The 19,132-nt window shown below is 38.3% G+C and overlaps 1 protein-coding gene and 1 long non-coding RNA gene across 7 annotated transcripts in view; one reads left to right on the forward strand and one right to left on the reverse strand.

The window, feature by feature from the left end:
- LOC118001018 overlaps positions 1-3,096 on the reverse strand; it is a 215,746-nt gene extending 212,650 nt beyond the window's left edge. For both annotated transcript variants that reach the window (XR_004676607.1, XR_004676608.1), the window contains exon 1: positions 2,983-3,096. This is a non-coding gene — a long non-coding RNA (uncharacterized LOC118001018). The remainder of the gene's footprint in view (positions 1-2,982) is intronic.
- Positions 3,097-4,152: 1,056 nt separating this feature from the next.
- The window catches only part of STXBP5 (syntaxin binding protein 5), a 184,853-nt gene continuing 169,873 nt past the window's right edge, over positions 4,153-19,132 (forward strand). For all 5 annotated transcript variants that reach the window (XM_034990955.1, XM_034990958.1, XM_034990959.1 and 2 more), the window contains exons 1-2: positions 4,153-4,697; positions 5,998-6,095. In XM_034990955.1, coding sequence (XP_034846846.1) covers positions 4,545-4,697; positions 5,998-6,095 — 251 coding nt within the window. In that variant the 5' untranslated portion in view covers positions 4,153-4,544. The remainder of the gene's footprint in view (positions 4,698-5,997; positions 6,096-19,132) is intronic.

Raw genomic sequence — 19,132 nt, forward strand, 5'->3', positions numbered from 1 at the left:
ATACATCCTTTGGGATTCAATAAATTGAAATGAAGTGGATATGAATAAATGCTAGCAGGTAAGGCAGATTTGGTCTACTTCCAGAAAGTTTTTGTTGGTAACATAATTTCTCATTAAAATATTTATTTTCAGTGTTTATTTTATTCCTCTTGATCAGCATCCAGTGGCCAATCACAGAGCTTTCATTAGCCTGGTAGCCTTTGAACAAGGCAATGAGGAGTGGCAGATTCTGGAATATTATGAATCTTTGGTCTTTGGCTTCCCATGCTGAGTAATTTAACGAGGTGCCTTTCTTTTTCCATGTCGATTTTTCTTTCTTTTTTTCTTTTTCTTTTCATTGTATCAGTTGAGTATTGTTTTGAGCTGTCTTGACTCAGCTAAATGTAATATAACTCTTTATAATTTGTCAGTGTTATATACTATTGTATCATCATCTCCTGGTCCATTTTTCCAGCAGGTAAGAAAGAATTCCATTTGAGGGAATGTTGCTTGCCCGAAGGCAGAAGCCACTGAATTGTTTGGAGTCAACACACTGATTCATTCATTAAAACAAACAAACAAAAATAAATCTTTGTTGAGAGATTATTAAGGTAAAACTTTCTCTGTGTTAAACTTTAAAATGCATAATATAAATTAAAATTTTAATCATTTTATTCTTCAGTTAAAATTTAATTAATTTTAATTTGATTCTTAAATTTCATATTTTATTTTCTTCTTTTTTCTATCTTAATTTTTTTTTAAAGATTTTATTTATTTATTTGACAGAGACAGAGACAGCGAGAGCAGGAACACAAGCGGGGGAGTGGGAGAGGGAGAAGCAGGCTTCCCGCCGAGCAGGGAGCCCAATGCGGGGCTCGATCCCAGGACCCTGGGATCATGACCTGAGTTAAAGGCAGACACTGAACCGACTGAGCCACCCAGGTGCCCCTAGAGTAGTAGACTTAACAGTAAACACTTTTTTTTTTTTTAAGATTTATTTATTTATTTGACAGAGAGAGAGAGAAACAGCTAGAGAGGGAACACAAGCAGGGGGAGTGGGAGAGGGAGAAGCAGGCTTCCTGCTGAGCAGGGAGCCTGATGTGGGACTCGATTCCAGGACTCTGGGATCATGACCTGAGGCAAAGGCAGCCGCTTAACGACTGAGCCACCCAGGCGCCCTCTATCTTAATTTTAAAAGTCAATTGACCAATTGAAACTAACTTACAAGAAAAACTGTGAGTTTGAGGATCCATTATTTTATTTTTGCTATCATAAGGTAAATATTTTGGGGCATTGTTGTTTTTTACCTAACAGAATTCTGGATATGTCCTGGTCTCCTTGAGCTTGGAGAGGATGGATTGCAAGTTCACAAAGCTAACCTCCACTAGCAGGTATGCTCCACATTCATCTTAAATGTTATGTGTCCTCTATGAACTGAAGTTTTAGGAATGCCAGGATGAATTCATAATCTGATGAGAGGGATGAGGCATGAAAATCAAAACAAAAATGATAAAGTAAAAAATGGGGGACTGGCTTAAATTGGTGATCACTTGAACTCCCTTTCACCTCAAGGACCCTGATAGTAGGATGGAAAAACTGACATTTTTGAGTATCAACACAGTGCAAACTTTACATTTGTTTCTAGTTTTTCCTCACAAAACCCTAAGAAGAAGGGAGTATGAATTTCATTTTACATATGAGGAATCTGACCCTTAGAAAAGTAAGGAATTTGCTCAACATTGAACCTTATCACCAAGCCCTGGATTGAAATCCATGTCTGGCAGACAGCAGAGCCTAGGATTTTTCCACTGCACCACAAGTCCTCTCGGCAAGAAGCTGTCCCTTCTCCGAAGAGTTTTATAAATTTATCTCCAACTTAGATGAAAGGGTGGATCAAAAAATTATGTGGGGAAATGATCTCTTTTGCAATTTTCCTCTGTGGGAGGTTTTGGTATTTTTAAAAAGCTCTCCAGGTACTTTCGATAACCTCCCCACCTACCTTCCGATGCCCTTCCTCCTCTTCACCTGGTCAACTCCTATTCATCTGGTTTGAATGGTGTGTATCCCCACATCTCGGTCTTCTCTGGCTGGTTAAATTACTCTCTTTAGTCCTTGTGAAAGATTCCATCACTGAAATCATCATATTGTTGTACGATTTCTTTTTATGTGAGGTTTGCCCCCTTTAGGCTGTGGTGAGCTTGTCGAAAGCAAGTATTGCATTTTTGTGTCTTCGTCACCTAGCACAATGACTCAAACTCAAAATGTGCTTCAGAGAACTAAATTAGCAAACAAAAACTTCAGAGCCGTTTGGAAATAGCTTAAGAAAACCCCCAAAGTTGTTTTACTGTCCGTTGTACCCAGTGAATTAACGGTTTCAATAAATATAAGCAACAAAACAAATTTACAGGTTCCAAGTGTCAGACACCGTCCCTAGATGCGGAAGCTCCAGCGAGAACTACATTTCCCCAAATCCCTAAGCACCTCTCGTAGTTGGTTTGCTGAATATTCTTAAAGGCCTGTCACATCAACTAATAGCGCGCCGAGAATTTCCCTGAACGGGGTAGGAGACGGCCAATCACAAAAAAGGGGGCGGGCGCTTCTGATTTCGGTTCAGGAAACCCTTTGTATCTCTTCCTTGTCTCTTCGCAGGACGGTCAGAGACGAAGTTATTAACGTTAGCGAGACAGTGTCCTCCCTTCCCACCCCCACCCCACGAATTAGAATTAGTCTTTATGCACTTACATCCTTCCTTACGTCTTCCCCAGTTTCCACATCCTTTCCAATCAAATGCCTCTTGCTTCCCATCTACCTATCTTTCCTGAACATACTCTCTGGGAGGGTACCCCTAAGCATGAACCTCTGCCGTTTCAAACTTGAGCCAGACATTTGTCTCTACCTCCAAGCGAGATTGTGCCAGTGAAGATCGTAAAAGTCTGAGCAAGCACTTCATCCATCCCTCTCCTCCCCTCGCCAGAGTGGAGAAGCTATTGGGGATTTACTTACTGGATAATCAGCATAATAAGGCGGATTGTAGGTTCTGAAAATGAGTGGCAGTGCGGTGTTTACTTCCACCTTTGCTCCCGCCTCCATCCCCACCCACCTTAGCGGGCGGACTGAATCCGGGGGTGGTGTGTCACTGGCCCGGGCAGACACCCAGCCTTCGACCGACTCCCCTCTGGCAGCCGATTCCATTCCAGCAGCTACCTGCCATGGCCACGCTTTAATCTGACCAACAGTAACAGATTTAGGAAATAATCCCCCCCACCGCCTCCCCCCGGCTTATCTCCTTTCTTTTTCTAGTACCTAAGTCTGTCGTCCTTTTACCACAGACATAACCGTTGTCTAGAAGCTCTTTTTCAAAAATCAGATCCAAAACAATCCAAAACAAAGCCCATCAGTAAAGCAATATTGCAGCCAGCAGCCAGGAACGCGTACCTCGGTAAAGGGTGAGAGCCTAAACCCCCGCTTTAATGACCGAATTTAAAATAAAGGCTTCCTGCTGCTCGTTAGTCAACATTTTTACTATCTCAGCTGCCAAAGAAGCAGCTGCATACTCTGTCCTGGCGACTGGGGTGGGAGAAATTTAGCCACGGTCTGGGATTTTCGCAGAGGGTAATTTAAGCCCCAGCTCCACTCCCGCGGAGGGGGCACGCGGGGTGGTGGGGGGGGGGTGAAATGCGAGGCGCATGCGCATGCTCAGCAGCCCCGCTCCGCGGAGGCCCAGCTGCCGCCACCACCGCGGCCGGCGCTGTAACCGCGGCTGCCGCTGCTGCTCGGGGCGGGCGTTGGTGTCGTGTGCCGAGGCGCCCTGTCAGGCGAGAGGGAGCGGCGGGGCGGGAGCCTGGGCGGCGGCGGCGGCGGCGGCGCCTGAGGAAGGCAGCGGGGGCTCTGAAGGAGCGAGGGCGGGCTGGTCCAGAGGCAGAGGAGCGAGGCGGAGAGCGCGGGGACCCGCCCCGGGCGCCCTGCGTGCGATGCCGGGCGGGCAGCGGCGCTGAGCGGCGGGGAGGCCGAGCGGCGGCCGCGGACGGAGGGCCAGCGACCCCCGGGAGGAGGAGGAGGCGGCTGCACAGGAGCGGGAGGAAGCGCCGAGGGACTGCGGGGCCGGGGCGGGCGAGGAGCGGCGGGGCCGCGGGCCATGGACGCGGCGGCGGCGGCGGGGGCGAGCCGGGGCGGCGGCGCGGCGCAGAGTCAGCCCGCGGCCAGGTGAGGCTGGGCAGTGCGGGCTCCGGGCGCCGCCGCCACTGCTGTGCCGCCGGGCCGCGGAGCGAGGCGGCGGCGGCGGTGGCTGAAGCGGCGCCACAGCAGCCGCGGCGAGCGGCGGCGGCCTCGGGAGAAGAGGAGTCGCCGCCCGGGGTTCTGGTGGCCGCTGCTCTCTCGTCGTCGCAGTATTTCCTGTTTGGATTATCTTGTGCTTCTCCCCAGCTGCCTCCGTCCCCTCACGCTCCCACCCTGTCCCACTCCTCCGTGTCCTCGGTGGAAGCTGCCCTCGGCCCGGGCTCGTTTCCCGCGCCGGGGGACGCCCCTTGCCTCCCCCTCGCGGGTTGCGGGGGAGCCCCGCCGAGACCATGAGGAAATTCAACATCAGGAAGGTGCTGGACGGCCTGACCGCCGGCTCGTCCTCGGCCTCGCAGCAGCAGCAGCAACAGCAGCACCCGGCTGGGAACCGGGAGCCCGAGATCCAGGAAACGCTCCAGTCCGAGCACTTTCAGCTCTGCAAGGTGAAGGGAGCGCGCAGCCCCGCGAAAATTGGGGTCGTCTTAGGGGGCGACTCGGGCTTTTCATGGGAGTGCGAGGGAATAGGACGCCGCTAATAATTATGTCTCGCTCGAATGAAGGGCTCGCTCCTCCTCAAGCAAACATTTGCTTAGTGGGTTATTTTGGAGATTGACATCATCTTACTCCTTTTGTTTTTTTTTTTTTTCCCCCCTTTTCACATGCAGCAGTCATTTCAAGGTTGCTTCTAACGTATTTTACCGTATTCTTAATTAGTATTCTTTAATTAGTGTTCTTAATAACCTTAGCGCCTTTATATTCAAACATTTTAATGTAATTCACCAACTTCGAAGTTTCCTTTGGAAACAGTGTCCAATGAATATTGTTCACCAAAAAGCCAAACCTGTTCAACTGGATATTTGCTTGTCACTTTTCCCTTAAAATGTGGTAAGAAGCTTAAAATACGAAATCACAGGGTCCTTTTTATCATTATGTTTGATTAAAAAGTTGGTACTGTGATTTTTGTCCATTAATGGCACCATTCCTATAGCGGTCTGTAATTCGGAAAGAATGATGCAGCGAATTAATTCACTGGCTGCTCAGTGAGAATTACAAACTTGTCTTGATATTAATACCTGCCATAAAATACCGTGTGTTCATATGTCAGCTTCTTAAAAATGTCTAAATACACATTTTTGTCTTAATGCCCTAAAATTAAGGGTTTAATAGCAAAATGCAAAAAATGTATGTTGTATCATTCTGTTACAATTGCAAAATTTGGGGATAGATGTTTGATAATTGCCTACTGAATCTTCGACAAAACTAATTGTAGGACAGCTTTTTTTTTTTTTTTTTTTTTAAGCAGTACTTGGCATTTAGCATCCAAATAAAGTAATAAAGTTATCACACTTGAAATAAAGCATGAATTGCATTTTTACATTAATTTACAGAATTTTTGACTACCGCAAACTTTAGTATTTTGGTCTCAGACATGATAGTATAGAATGTTAATAAGAAATTTTCTTCTATAGAATATCAGTATTATGGAAAGACAAAGTGTAACATTGGGAGATATATATGTATATATATACACACACACACTTTTGATTTCAGATTCTTTGTGAATAAGTTTTGTCAATGTAGATTTCATAGGTTTGTTTTGTTTTTTTTTAAGGCAGTAAGTGCGTGTGTATGTGTTCTGTATCACTTATAATTGGTTCTAGATTCTAATGCCTCTATTGACTTTTCTGTTTTTAAATTCCGCTTGCTGCCTTGGTTGCTGTGATGTCATTTGCCCATCCCTAGACTGTTCGCCATGGATTTCCCTATCAACCTTCAGCCTTGGCCTTTGATCCTGTACAGAAGATCCTGGCAGTCGGAACTCAGACTGGTGCTTTAAGGCTGTATCCTTTCATTTAAGTTTTTTTTCTTCCACTTTTACTGTATTTTCTCCATTCTTTCTATACCGCTGATTAGTTGTTTTTTCTGTTTTAATTCCAAAGAAATGGTGTGATCAGGTATATATATTGTGAAATCATGTGGTGTTGGCTTTTCTCTTGATTATGCATCTATTCATGCTAAATGTTGCTGGGGTGTTTCTCATCTCTAGGTTTATAGTAGCTAAATATGTATCCACATACAGTTCTAAAGTTTTGCTGTAGTAACTACTGTCTTTGCAAGGAGCTAGAAGTTTCTAAGGGGTAATTATCTGCTTATATATATACCAGGGGTATTTTGAATGGAATATGCTTTGGAATGAGGTTTAAAAGCAATTAGCATAGGACACACCTTAATTGCTTTTTAAAAATATTGTGCATTGGTAGATATTGAATTTATGATCTATCATTCTAATGAATTAGAGGTTGAATTTGATTTGGTTGTTTCTGACTTGCCCATTGACAAAAAACATTAGAAGACAGATCCTGTAAATTAATTACATATGAATAGTTACGAAGGGTTAATAGTTCTAGAAGTTTTAGAGCCATTTTGTTAGTATAATGCAGATGGATAAGTATATTCTCTTGATGTTTCCTCTTTTGTAGCCTACATTTGTTATGTATATGTAAAAACTGTTAAGTTAGCTGTATTCTGAAGCATTAATATAAGGAGAATTATTTTTCCTGACTGCATGAACTGTAATAGTTTTGTCATAGCATAGCATAGTTTTTCCAAATACCTATTCATTTTTCAAGATCAGTTTTTTAGTCTGAACAGTGGAGACTACTTCTCACTTTTATACTATTGAGCTTGAAATAAAATTGTTTGCTTTTATCATGAAATTTAACTATACTTAACTAAAATACCTTTATTTTTAAACTTAAACATAAGACTTTTAAAAGCAAATGCTTTGTTCATCTTTAGGATATTTGCTTCTACATATTAAAGTAATGTGTTTGTAAATAAAAAAAAAAATCACTAGATGATCACAATAGAATTACTATTGTCAAAAAAATAAAGAGAAGGAAGGAACTTTATCCCTCACATTTTAAATTTATCTGGCTCCTGAGAAGAGAGGAGGGGAACCTGCATTTTAGTTAAACATGTGCCTTGATTTTTCTTACAATCTTTTAAAATCTTTATTTCAAAAAGTGCTGTGTATGGTATCAGGATATGCCTCAAGTTTCACTTATGATTAGTGTGTTATCTTTCAAAATACTTATAAAACTTTTCAGATGGGCCGTTGATATGTATTGAGGGAAGTCTGCATTCAGTGTAAATCCCAGTAGTGCACACATTCCTTTTAAAATGGTAAAATCTGACCAGGCTAGTTCTGAATCTGTGAATTTCTAAGAGTATGTCTAAAGGGCTCTTGCCCAAATATCTACATATTTGAGACTAGAATATTTTTGGCTGCAGGTGTTCAGTTGTTTTTATTCCTAAACCCAGAGATCATGACCTTCTAGTTTAAGGTTCCTATTTTAGTCTCATGAAGATGGGACAAAAGTTTAATTTTGTCAGTGTGGGTACTAGGTATTCAACAAAACTCCATGTAGTGACAAGAATAGTGCATTGTTGGATCTAGATGGACTGTTTAGAACTAAAAGCAGATTTTTTTGTTGTTGTTGTTCCCCACAAAAAAAAAAATACCACTGGATTAAAAGAAAAGAAAAAAAAGAGTTAAATCAATTATTTTTAGATTTTGCTTTTCTTTTAAATGGGTTCAGCTTTTACTACTGTCTCAGTGTAGTCTCAATTTTCCAATGGTATATTAACTTTTTTCTTTTAACAGCAAGTCTGCCCTTTTTATTTTTAATACGAGTGAGTACCACCAGTGAGTCCAATTTTATAAAACCAAATATGTTTCTTAGACAAGACTGTTACCCTTAATGCATTTGAGTAATTATGCAAGTTGACACAAAGGAGTTACAATATAGGCCTGATTCTAATTGCCAAATAAAAGTAAGGATTGGGTGTCCAAAGTTCTCACTTGTACATGACTTGCTTATGCGTTGCTTATACGTTTTAATAGCTAAACACTAAATTGACAGTGAACCTGTAATTACAGTTTACAGTTATACTCAATTTTTTTTTTGAATTTTAGAATCTCTCTTACTGTATTTAGAATGAAGTCAGGAAAACTGTTTACCAAACATGTTTCTACTTTTTAATGAGATTTGTGTGAACATTCCAGAGTGATAAATTGGTTTGCCTACCCAGTAATACCAGCTAGTCATTTCTTCTGTTAGGTTTAGGTATCAGATAAGCTAATGAGCTTTATTTATTGCAGCTTTGATTTCTTGAAAATGACTAAGACCTTTTTATTTTTACTTAATTTCCACGTATGTAATTTAAGATCTATGTTTTTCTGTTTTGTTACTTTCAAAGCTAAATTAAAATTAATAATTTCTAATTTCAAAGCTCTGTATTGGCTTAACATGCAGACTTATTACAGATATATTCTGTTGCTCTTGCTCTTTTATATTTTTTGCTATTTCAGTTGGTTTCTTTCAGTCCTTTTCTTTATTTTTCGTTATTTTCTTCTCATATTAGGCTCTTATAGCCTAAAAAAGTGTCTTTGGAGCAGAAATATACTTGTAGATAAAGTGTTTTCTTTCCTTTGATCGTGGAGCAGAAAGTAGATGTTTTCAGAAGTTAGGATTGGGCTATTTAGAATTTGCATTACATGTCTAATCTGACTAATAGAATGTCTTCCTGAATGTTAGACTATATTAAATCTACTTTGAGGTATTAAAAAAACTAGATGAGAAAGTTACATCTGATAGCTAATGTTTGCAGACAAGAATTAGTGAAAATCTGAAGTTTTAAATAATCTTCTAACCAGTAATGAGGCAAGATAAATTTAATGTTTCCTGCATTAATGTATAGCAAGTGAATGATACTATAAAAATGCTTTATGTTCAATCTTCTTGGCTTCTGGAAAGAATGTGAGGTTGGAATGTATTTACTGATGGGAAGCAGGAAAACATAATTTTATATACTAAGTCATATAGCAGTGATGTGATTTAATTATCTTAATTCTCTTCTTTTTGTCATGTAGACATAGGTATAATTTGATTCTTATGATTAATCCAGGGTTGAAAATTATTGGGATAAAATATCTAATTATCTATTTTCATATCAATATCTAGAAAGGGAAAAAAGGTTTTAGCTGAAGAATGAAGGCATTTCTAGTAATGTTATTGTTGTCCTTATCTAGACTTCTGGTTTACTAGTATAATTTTGAATTACTGTAACCATGGACTACCCTGATCTTTATAATGTATTTTTGTCTAAATACAATGAAGTCATTTTGTGTGTGACTATTTCAAGGACTAAGCAGAAAAATGAAACTTCAAATTTATTGAATTTAAAAAAAAATTGTATGAGTGTTTGTTATAAATTATCAACATTATTTAAAAACCATTTATTGTCTTCTTGACTTGTGGAAGTTAGTAAAATAGGCGATCTCTGATAAGGCTTGGATTGTCTTTTTTATTTATTTGAAGGCATGGATTGTCTTTTAAACTGCAGTGTAATGTTGCTGAATGCAGGCTCACAAGTTGATTTTTGTATGTAGGAGTTCATTTAACCAACACTTATTAAGTGCTAACATTAGATTATAAACTGTGGCCTGAATTCTGGTTCTTTTCTTGCCACTAAGGAATTAGGTGTCTTTCAGTGGTTTTTTTCTTTCAAAATGAAGATGCCATATTAGATGATTTCTTCAAGAAATAATTCTGTAATTTCAAGTGGCTATATATTGTTCTAGGTGAGTATTCAAAAGAAATGGTGAATGTGATTCTTCAGAAAGTTTCCAGTCCTAACTAAAGGACTAAACTAGTTAAACAATTGAATTTAGAGTATTATTTAGGACTCTACTGACATTCTTAAATGTCACATTGCAAGTAAAGTCATTGCATTTGATGACACATTAGTAGAGATCACATAGAGTAACAGAGAAGAGGGACTGGGAAAATTATTCTAGGCAAGCAGCATGGACACCAGTAGAGAAACGAATTAGGATAGTAGAGGAGTACTAAAGAGATAGTTTGGAATGGCGATCCTAACTGAGTTGGAGACAGAAATAGGAGCCAGTTGGTGGAGAACTTTGAATGTTAACCTGAGTTATCTGAGTATTATTTGGTGAGGAATCATTGTAATTATCTATTTATTCTTGATCAGTGTCTCTCAATAGTGGTAGCATTTTGGACTAGATAATTCTGTGGGTTTGTTCAGCACATTGCAGGCTATTTAATATCCCCGGCTTCTACCTGCTAAATGCCAGGATTGCCCCTGCTGTCAATATGGCAGCTTAGCCTCACACAGTTCCAGGTGTTCCTGGACTTAGCCCAAGTTGTTCACCAATTAAATAGGATAATAATCCTACTGAGGTCATGAGGTTAGCATCAGGATTAAATGCAGTAATGCATGTGTGTAGCTTTTAAGGCCATGCAGAGACCGTTTTGGTGAATATTCAATATACGATTTTATGAAAGTTTTTCTGTAGTTTTAATATTCAGGTCCTTCATTACTTTATTTTAGCAAATACTTGTTGAGAGGCAAGTAGGTGCCAGGCACTATTTAAGAAGGCCTTAATTTCATTTATTTTTGTAGTTAATGCAGTCTTTTAAAAAAATCTTGAAAAAGTACTGTTCTTTTTTCTTTAAGGGTCATTGAAATGGCTCTGTTCTCAATCACAAGGTTGCAAAATTGCTATTGAGATGTAATAGGATAATATATGTGAAAGTTTTTATGCATAGTAGGCAATAAATGTTTAGTGATTCTGCACTTGTAAGATAGCATTAGAATGTTTGACTTGCTGCTTATTAGTTGTATTTTGTAAAACAATTACAGTATTGGAAAAATTTAGAAATCTGATTTTTATTCAGATTAGTTAAAAGTGAAACAGTTAAAAGTGAAATTTAGCCCTAGAATTAAGCCAGATTTTTATCTCCTCTTCTCTCCTGCCATCCTTTTTGTCCATGGAAGAATTCTAGTCATTTGGAATTCTAGCTCCAGAGGAGAAACAGGACTTTGAAATACTTGTACTTCTCAACTCTTAGCTCTTTATTAAAGAGGACTTTGTATAAAAGGAAGAATGAGTACTGTGTCAGCAGTAGGTTGTGATTCTCAGCATGAACTACTGCAGCAGGAGGAATAGGCACTTTTACTTTAGAAACAACCAGAAACGATTCCTGCCTGGAAGCAGTTACTTTGCAGTGAATTTCTTTTTGAGGGAAACAAGGTATGATAGAATCTGAATGGGATTGAAAATTTGTAGGGAATCAAGTCTGCTTAGTAAGCCTTTCTGCCTTAAGTAGATGGGTTTTTATTTGTTTGGTATTGTTTTCCATTTGCTTTTTAGTATCATTTACTTTTAAAATCATAACCTGACTTTGCCCTCCTGAAGGGAAAAGGTAAAGGAATTTTTGAAGGATGACTTTATCTTTAGAAGATTTGTGTTCTAGTCTTCAGACTGATTTTGGTTAAGCCGGCTAAAATTTAGTCTGGGCTTCAGTCTCCTTTCCTGTAAAATGGGGAAATTGGGATGCATGATATCTGGAGTCTTTCCAGCTCTAGGATCTTAGAATTTCTTTTTCTGTGGAGTATTTGGGAATGCTCTGAACCATTTCTGTGTAGAGCTGTCTTCTGATTGATTGTTCTGAGTACCTCTTAAAGAGGATAAAGTATTGGACTCCATCCCATTGTGGGGCCCTTACTTTGTATCCATTGATTGCATTCAAAATCCAAGTCAGAAGATGCACAAATGTAAACCTTTGTTTACAAAAGGAGCAGGAAAGAACATATGAAAAACATGCACTTTTTTTCATTGTTGAAACACAACTCACGGTGAATACTTAAGATACTAGGTTATTGCATTTTTATTGTATAACAGATAAGGTCTCATTATGAAATAGGAAACGTGGGTATTTTAAAAATACTGTTAACCAAGTTTGCTTACTTTCCTGTCTTGGGTGTAAATAGTAAGGATATAAAATTAAAATGGAATTACATAAAATTAATACTGGGTTGTGTTAACCTTAAAAGTAAAACTGTCAGTTTTTTACCAGTAACAGATGGGTTTATTAGAAAATAAAAGAGAATTGCAACCTGGAACAAACCAGCTGCTGAAAAATTGTAGGCAAGTGCAAGGAACAAAGGACAGGAACCCTTTTTTAAGGAGAAAAGTGGTAAGTTGGGAAGGCAGTTAGGAAGTACCAGTCCATTGGAGTAAACTGGGAGTTCAAAGTGTGGTGGCTTCTCATTGGTGGAGCTGTTGCCTGGAGGGGGCGGGCGGTGATGAGGAAAGTGTCTCCTCCTCTGGCTGGAGTAAGAGAGTAATATCCACTGCCTGGTCAAGTCCATCTCTTTCTGTTAGCTCTGCAACTAACCAGAAGTGGTAGGGCATGAGAACTCCCCTGCCAAAACCTCCGAACTCCTATTTTAGTGAGGTTTCCCATTACTAATTTTCACAGTTCCTCATCACATGATTTTATTTTTATATAAGAGATTTAATAGACTATTGAATTGCTGGTATGTAATTTGAGTGCTAAATTTGGTATTGTTTAGTAACTTGGAGTAGTAGTAACTAGTAACGTATGTGTAAATTAATAGGACTGTAGGGGTGAGTATCACTAAATAAAAGGTAAGCTTTGGTTGTTTTTGTTTGGCTTTAATTTCATGCATTGGAAGTGACACATTATAAAGAAAATTAATAATGAGTATCAGTATTATTTGTTTTGTAATGTTTAAATGAGAATTTCCTGCAGTGATATGGCATATTATCATCATCAGAAGGTATATAGTATCTTGGGATTACAGATAATGAAATGTTTTTGGTTTGACTTAAACAGATCTGTTGAGAATGTAACAATGATACATGGAAAAGGGCATTTTACTATGTATCACCTTTTATGTTTGAATGCCTTTTATTAATATAGATTTTAATCATAATAAAGTACTACAAAACTTCTTGGGAAGTAAAACAAGGTGATTATTGCCTTGATTTGCATGAAATAAACCAAGATTTCATGAAGGACTACCAAAAGGTACTTGATACATCTCTCTTCCCTTAGTCACATATGACCTAAATCATTCTAAGAAACAGTACCTTCTGACTTAATTACTCAGACTTCTTCCTATAAAGATGGTTATGTTTGTAATATAATTATCTTACACTTTAATTTGAACCTATTTCTCATTTTTATTTGCAACAATAGAGAAGATAACCAACTTATCTTCCATATATTAATGTTATAACTTTTAACATTTTTGAAGAATTTAAATACTTAGTAGTTACCCAATTTTGGATTTAGTAATCCCAGTTGCTTTAATCTCTTACTCTCCTGTTTCATTTTAAAGAAATTTTGGACACTAGTTTTGTTTACTGCATAACTTTTTTCTTTCTTGGCTGTAGAAGGTAAGTAGGGGAAAGAATTGTTGACACAGTTTACTTCTTACTACTTACTGTTCCACAAAGGGCCATGTGTTTAAAGATTCCTTCAATCTAGAATATTTTTTCCCTGTTAAAATAATTCTTATCTTTATAGCTTAATGCCTTTGTCTTTGTGATTATATATTTGATTTAGTTCCATCCCCAGTTCCACCCATGTAGCCATCTTTTTCTTAGTTCAGCATTTAAAATCTGAATTTCCACATTACCCTTCTTTATGAGTAATATGTAGACATTTTTAAATAGCTAAAATTAGACCTTTTTGACATTATAGCTATAATATTGAGTGGTATTTTCTTTTAAGACAAACTGTCAGAAACAATACCGCATATGAGAAGATGCAGTGGAGTTTAAAGCAATGCAAAACAGAATTAACCAGTGTCCTTTGTTTTATCACGAGTCCAGAAGCGGGACAGTAGTTGGTATACAATTCTAAAATCACAACAGAAGGAACACAGAGTCTTTTTTTTTTTTTTAAGATTTATCTATTCTAGAGGGGGGAGGAGGGGCAGAGGGAGAGAATCCTGAAGCAGACTCCCCGCTGAGCATGGAGCCCCACAGGAGGCTTGATCTCAGGACCTAAGATCACCACCAGAGATCAGCTGCTCAACAGACTGAGCCACCTAGGTGCCCCAGGAACACAGATTCTTAAATGATCAACTTAATAGGTTCTCTACTAAATATCATATAGAAGATGGGTATGTGTGTGCGCTCTAAATCTTAATGAAGATCTAGATTCTTAGTTCAGGAGTCAGCAAACTTCTGTAAAGGGCTAGATTGTAGATATATTAGCTTTTTAGTTTCTGACACAACTACTCAACTCTGCCCATGTAGCACAAAAGCATCCATAGACAATATGTGAAGAAAGGAGTATAGATGTGTTTTAATAAAACCTTATTTATAAAAACAGGCAGTGGACTGGATTTGGCCCACAAGCTAATATTTGCCAATCCCTGTTTTAATTCATCAGGCTGCCTTGCTTTTAAATCGGTAGTGGTGAGGAATGCTCGGGAAGGAACTACTACAGGCATTTCTATAGTTAATGCAAGTATAATTTGTGAAACTTACCAGTTTAAATTTAACCTTTTAGTCAGAAGTAGAAAATGGTTTAAGAAAAAATTAGTAATTCTTAATGATATATAGTACAGAATTCTGTATGCCTGTGAAAGAGGCTTTTTTTGGGTGGGGATTAATATGATAATGAAGATGCTTAATTAGGCATCTTTGGGGGCAGTTCAGTAATCAGTTCTATTAATGAAGTATTCAGCTTGCTTGAGACCTTTACTACCTAATTTTACTTAAAACTGTTTGCATTTGTAGCTTTTAATATTTTCATTAATATTATATAGAAATGTAGATACGGGGGCGCCTGGGTGGCTCAGTCGTTAAGCATCTGCCTTCGGCTCAGGTCATGATTCCAGGTCCTGGGATCGAGCCCCGCATTGGGCTCCCTGCTCGGCGGGAAGCCTGCTTCTCCCTCTCCCACTCCCCCTGCTTGTATTCCTTCTCTCGCTGTGTCTCTCTCTGTCAAATAAATAAATAAAATCTTAAAAAAAAAAAAATGTAGATACGTTTAGATGGGTACTTCTATTTTTTTAAAGATTTGATTTATTTGAGAGAGAGAGAGAGCGCACAAGCTGGAGGGGAGGGGCCGAGGGAGAGGGAGACGCAGGCTCCCTGCCAACCTGGGAGCCCAACGTGGAGCTCTCGATCCTAGGACCCTGGGATCATGACCTGAGCCCAAGGCAGACGCTTAACTGAGCCACGTAGACGCACATAGATAGAGAACTTTTAAAGATAAAAGTGAATGTAAGCATTTTACTAAAATATTGCAATTTTATAGTAGTCTGCCAATTTTGATTAAAAAAATTTTCATTTGTGGAAGAAAACAACCTGAAAAATAATGTATTAAAAAGAAAACTCATGAAGTTCCTAGAAGCAAATTCAGGTGCATGGTTACCTTCTTTAGAGTTGGATATATTGCATGTCCCTTGGGAAAAATGTGTGATACTGTAATTGGAAACTGAAATTAGATCTGCTTTTTGAAAACTTTTTAGTTGCTCACTGCATCATTTTCAAGTAGCAATAAGTATAGATATTTTATTCAGTAAATAAGGCTAATTTCTACTTGATTCCGTTTCTCTAACTGGTGTTAATCCTTTTGGAAGTTGTTACATAAGACAAATAAATGAAGGCATGCTGAACATATTTCTTTACTGGTGCTGTGATTTAAAAATGAATGTTGAGGGGCTGCTGGCGGGCTCAGTCCGTAGAACATATGACTCTTGATCTCAGGGTTGTGAGTTCAAGCCCCACATTGGGTGTGGAGCCTACTTTAAATAGATAAATAATATTAAAAATGAATGCTGTTCTGGAGTAACTTAGATTCCCTTAAAATGGAAAATATAAAAGGTTTTAACTAAAAATAGCTAATATTTTTGGTTTTATAATTCTTCATTTGAAAATTAAGATTTGCTTAGCACATGTTATTTGTAAAATCTATAGTCTTAGCAATCATATGGTAGTTACTGTTTAAGTAATGAGATTTGTTAAATTTTAAAATAGGGATTTTATATATCCCTAGTTTTAGTTTTGTTTCCCTTTCAGTAAGCACTGTCTAGAGTTTTTGAAGTTTTCTTGGTGAGATTGTCTATTGAAAAGTGATTAATCCTACCCTTTCTTGAAAGTACATAATCTTTTCTTGTAATAACAGTACCTCTGCTTTTTCACAGCAGTGCTCTGCCAGAGGTGACTGTAAATCTAGTGGCATCAGCTGTTGCAGTACTTCCTGCTAAATTGCTTTCCTTTTGTGTATTTTTTTTCTTTTTGTCTTTTGAAAAGGAGAAGTGTTGGAGCAGATTTTTCCATCTATTCAGTCTCTGTACTATATTTTTCATAATGGGTTGTATTTTTCTTTTAAAATTCATTTTGCCATACTTGAGAAAAGAACTTAGCCATTAAGCATCTGAGAATGGATGCTGGGATAAAAGATTGTTTTTACCTGATATGTCAGAATGTACATTCTTTCTTGTTTCTCTAACCCAGACCACTCTTTATGCCTGTATTTCTTGTAGACTGAGCAAGTGGTTCATTTCAAAATATATTTATATATCAAAAGCTATTCTAAATAATTGCCTGTGATAATAAATATAATTCATTTTAACCCTTTTAGAGACAGTCCTAACTCCAAAACGGGGAATAATAAGAATGAATATTTTTCAACAACTCTGATTGGTTTCCCAATAATAAAAAATTCTTACTCAAAATAATAGTGGAAGAGGTAACTAGAGGTCTATTTTAACCCAGTGAATACTATAAGTCTAGATGCTGCAGTTACTTTTTTGTTTTGATATTCCTTTCATTCACATGAAAGGAAAGCAGCTGACATAATTTTTCACATACCATTGGAAATTTATTGTAAAAAGTTATGTTGCATTAAGGAAGTTTTAAATGTTGATCTATACATCTTTCACAGTTATTTTTTAACATTTTATTAAATTTTTACTGCAGAAATAGTACACATTATAGTTTTGCTTAAATAGCAGACTAGCAGAATGTTAAAATTGTGAGTCAACAGTAAAATTTATGTCCATCCTTATAATCATGAGGATGTGGCTAACTTCATTTATTAATATATTAATTTTTAAAATAGACTATTTTTTGAGCAGTGTTTGGGCTCAGCAGAAGGTACAGAGATTTCCAACATTTCCCTGTCTGCACTCAGCCTAACCCCTCCATTATCAACGTCCCCCATCAGAGTGGGACATTTGTTATAATTGATGAACCTACACAGACACATTTTTATCCAAAGTCCATAGATTAGGGTTCACTCTTGCTGTTAAATGTACTACAGGCTTTGGCAAGTGTATGACATGTATCCACCATTACAGTATCATATAATATAGTTTCATTGCCTAAAAATCCTCTCTGCTCCACCTTTTCATCTCTTCCTGTCCCCCAACCCCCAACTCCTGGTAACCAATGATCTTTTTATTGTCTCCAGAATTTCGCCTTTTCCAGAATGTCCCTGTAGTTGGAATCATACAGTTGGTAGCCCTTTCACATTCACTTCTTTCACTTATTAACTTTAACTCTGTGTCTTTTCATGGTTGATAGTACATTTCTTTTCAGTGCTGAATAATGTTCCATTGCCTGGATGTACTACAGTTTAGTTATCCATTCACCTACTGAAGGGCAAATTGGTTCCTTCCAAATTTTGGCAATTGTGAGTGAAGCAGCTATAAATAACCCTGTGCGGGCTTTTGTATGGATATAAGCTTTCAGCTCCTTTAGGTAAATACCAACAAGTGCGATTACTAGATTGTATGTGTGATAAGAGTATGTTTAGTTTTATAAGAAACTACCAAACTGTCATCCAAAGTAGCTGTACCATTATGCATTCTCACCAGCAGTGAACAGGAGTTCTTTTGATCTGCATTTTTATCAGCATTTGATGTTGTCAGTTCTGTATTTTGGCTATTTTGGTAAGTTTGTAGCAGTAACTCCTTGTTTTAGTTTGCATTTGCCTGGTGACATATGATACGGAGCATCTTTTCATATGCTTGTTTGCTATCTGTATGTGTTTGGTGAGGTGTCTGTTAACGCTTTTGGCCCATTTTTTAATTGGGTTGTTCATTTCCTTCTTGTTGAGTTTTAAGAGTTCCTTGTATATTTTGGATATCAGTCTTCTATCAGGTGCGTTTTATAAATATTTTCTCCAAGTCTATGGCCTGTGTTCTCATTCTCTTGACCTTGTGTTTTACAGAGCACAAGGCTTTAATTTTGAGGAAGTCCAGCTTATCATTTTTTTTTCATGGATGGTGCTTTTGGTGTTGTACCTAAAAAGTCATTGTCATACCCAGGGTCATCTAAGTTTTCTTCTATGTTATCTTCTAGGAGTTTTATAGTTTTGCATTTCACATTTAGGTCTATGATGCATTTTGAGTTAATTTTTTGTGCCCAATGCAAGGTTTGTATCTAGATTGATTTTTGGTGGTAAGGTGTGAGGGGAGGAGAAGCATTCTGTTGTCCCATGATTAGGTCTAAGTCTTTTAGTGAGCCTGTGCTTCTGAACTGTGAACTTTGCAAGTTCTTAGTCACCCCTCTCCCCCCTCCCCTGGGTGAGTTAGGATGGCTAGAGTGGGTTGGAGTTGGGTATTTCCCTTCCACCACGTCAGTTCAGCTCTGATAAACCCCCAGCTGTTTAGGCTCCTGTTAGTTTCTCCTGAGGGAAGATCTTGTTAAGAACAGAATGTTCCAGTGTATTAAAAATCGTTGCTTTTCCCCACCCATTGCTGGAAGCAGGTGGGAATTTTTCCCAGATATGTGGGAGCCTGGTGGAGCTCTTGGAGGTAAAACTCACTAACGTGTAAAAGGATTCCCCGCTCTTCCTTCATGACTGGGTCCCCCTGGAGTCTTCACCCTCTGAAGTGTTGCAGGTAGGTGTTGTCACACGGGTCAGCTGGAGGAGGCAGGTGAGGCATTCCCAGATGAGAAAGCTGCAGCGCACATAGGTGGTCTTACTTATCACAGATCATTTGAAATATT

Source organism: Mirounga leonina, unplaced genomic scaffold (genome assembly GCF_011800145.1).
Source record: "Mirounga leonina isolate KUSES-001 unplaced genomic scaffold, KU_Mleo_1.0 Mir_53, whole genome shotgun sequence".
NCBI lineage: Eukaryota > Metazoa > Chordata > Mammalia > Carnivora > Phocidae > Mirounga > Mirounga leonina.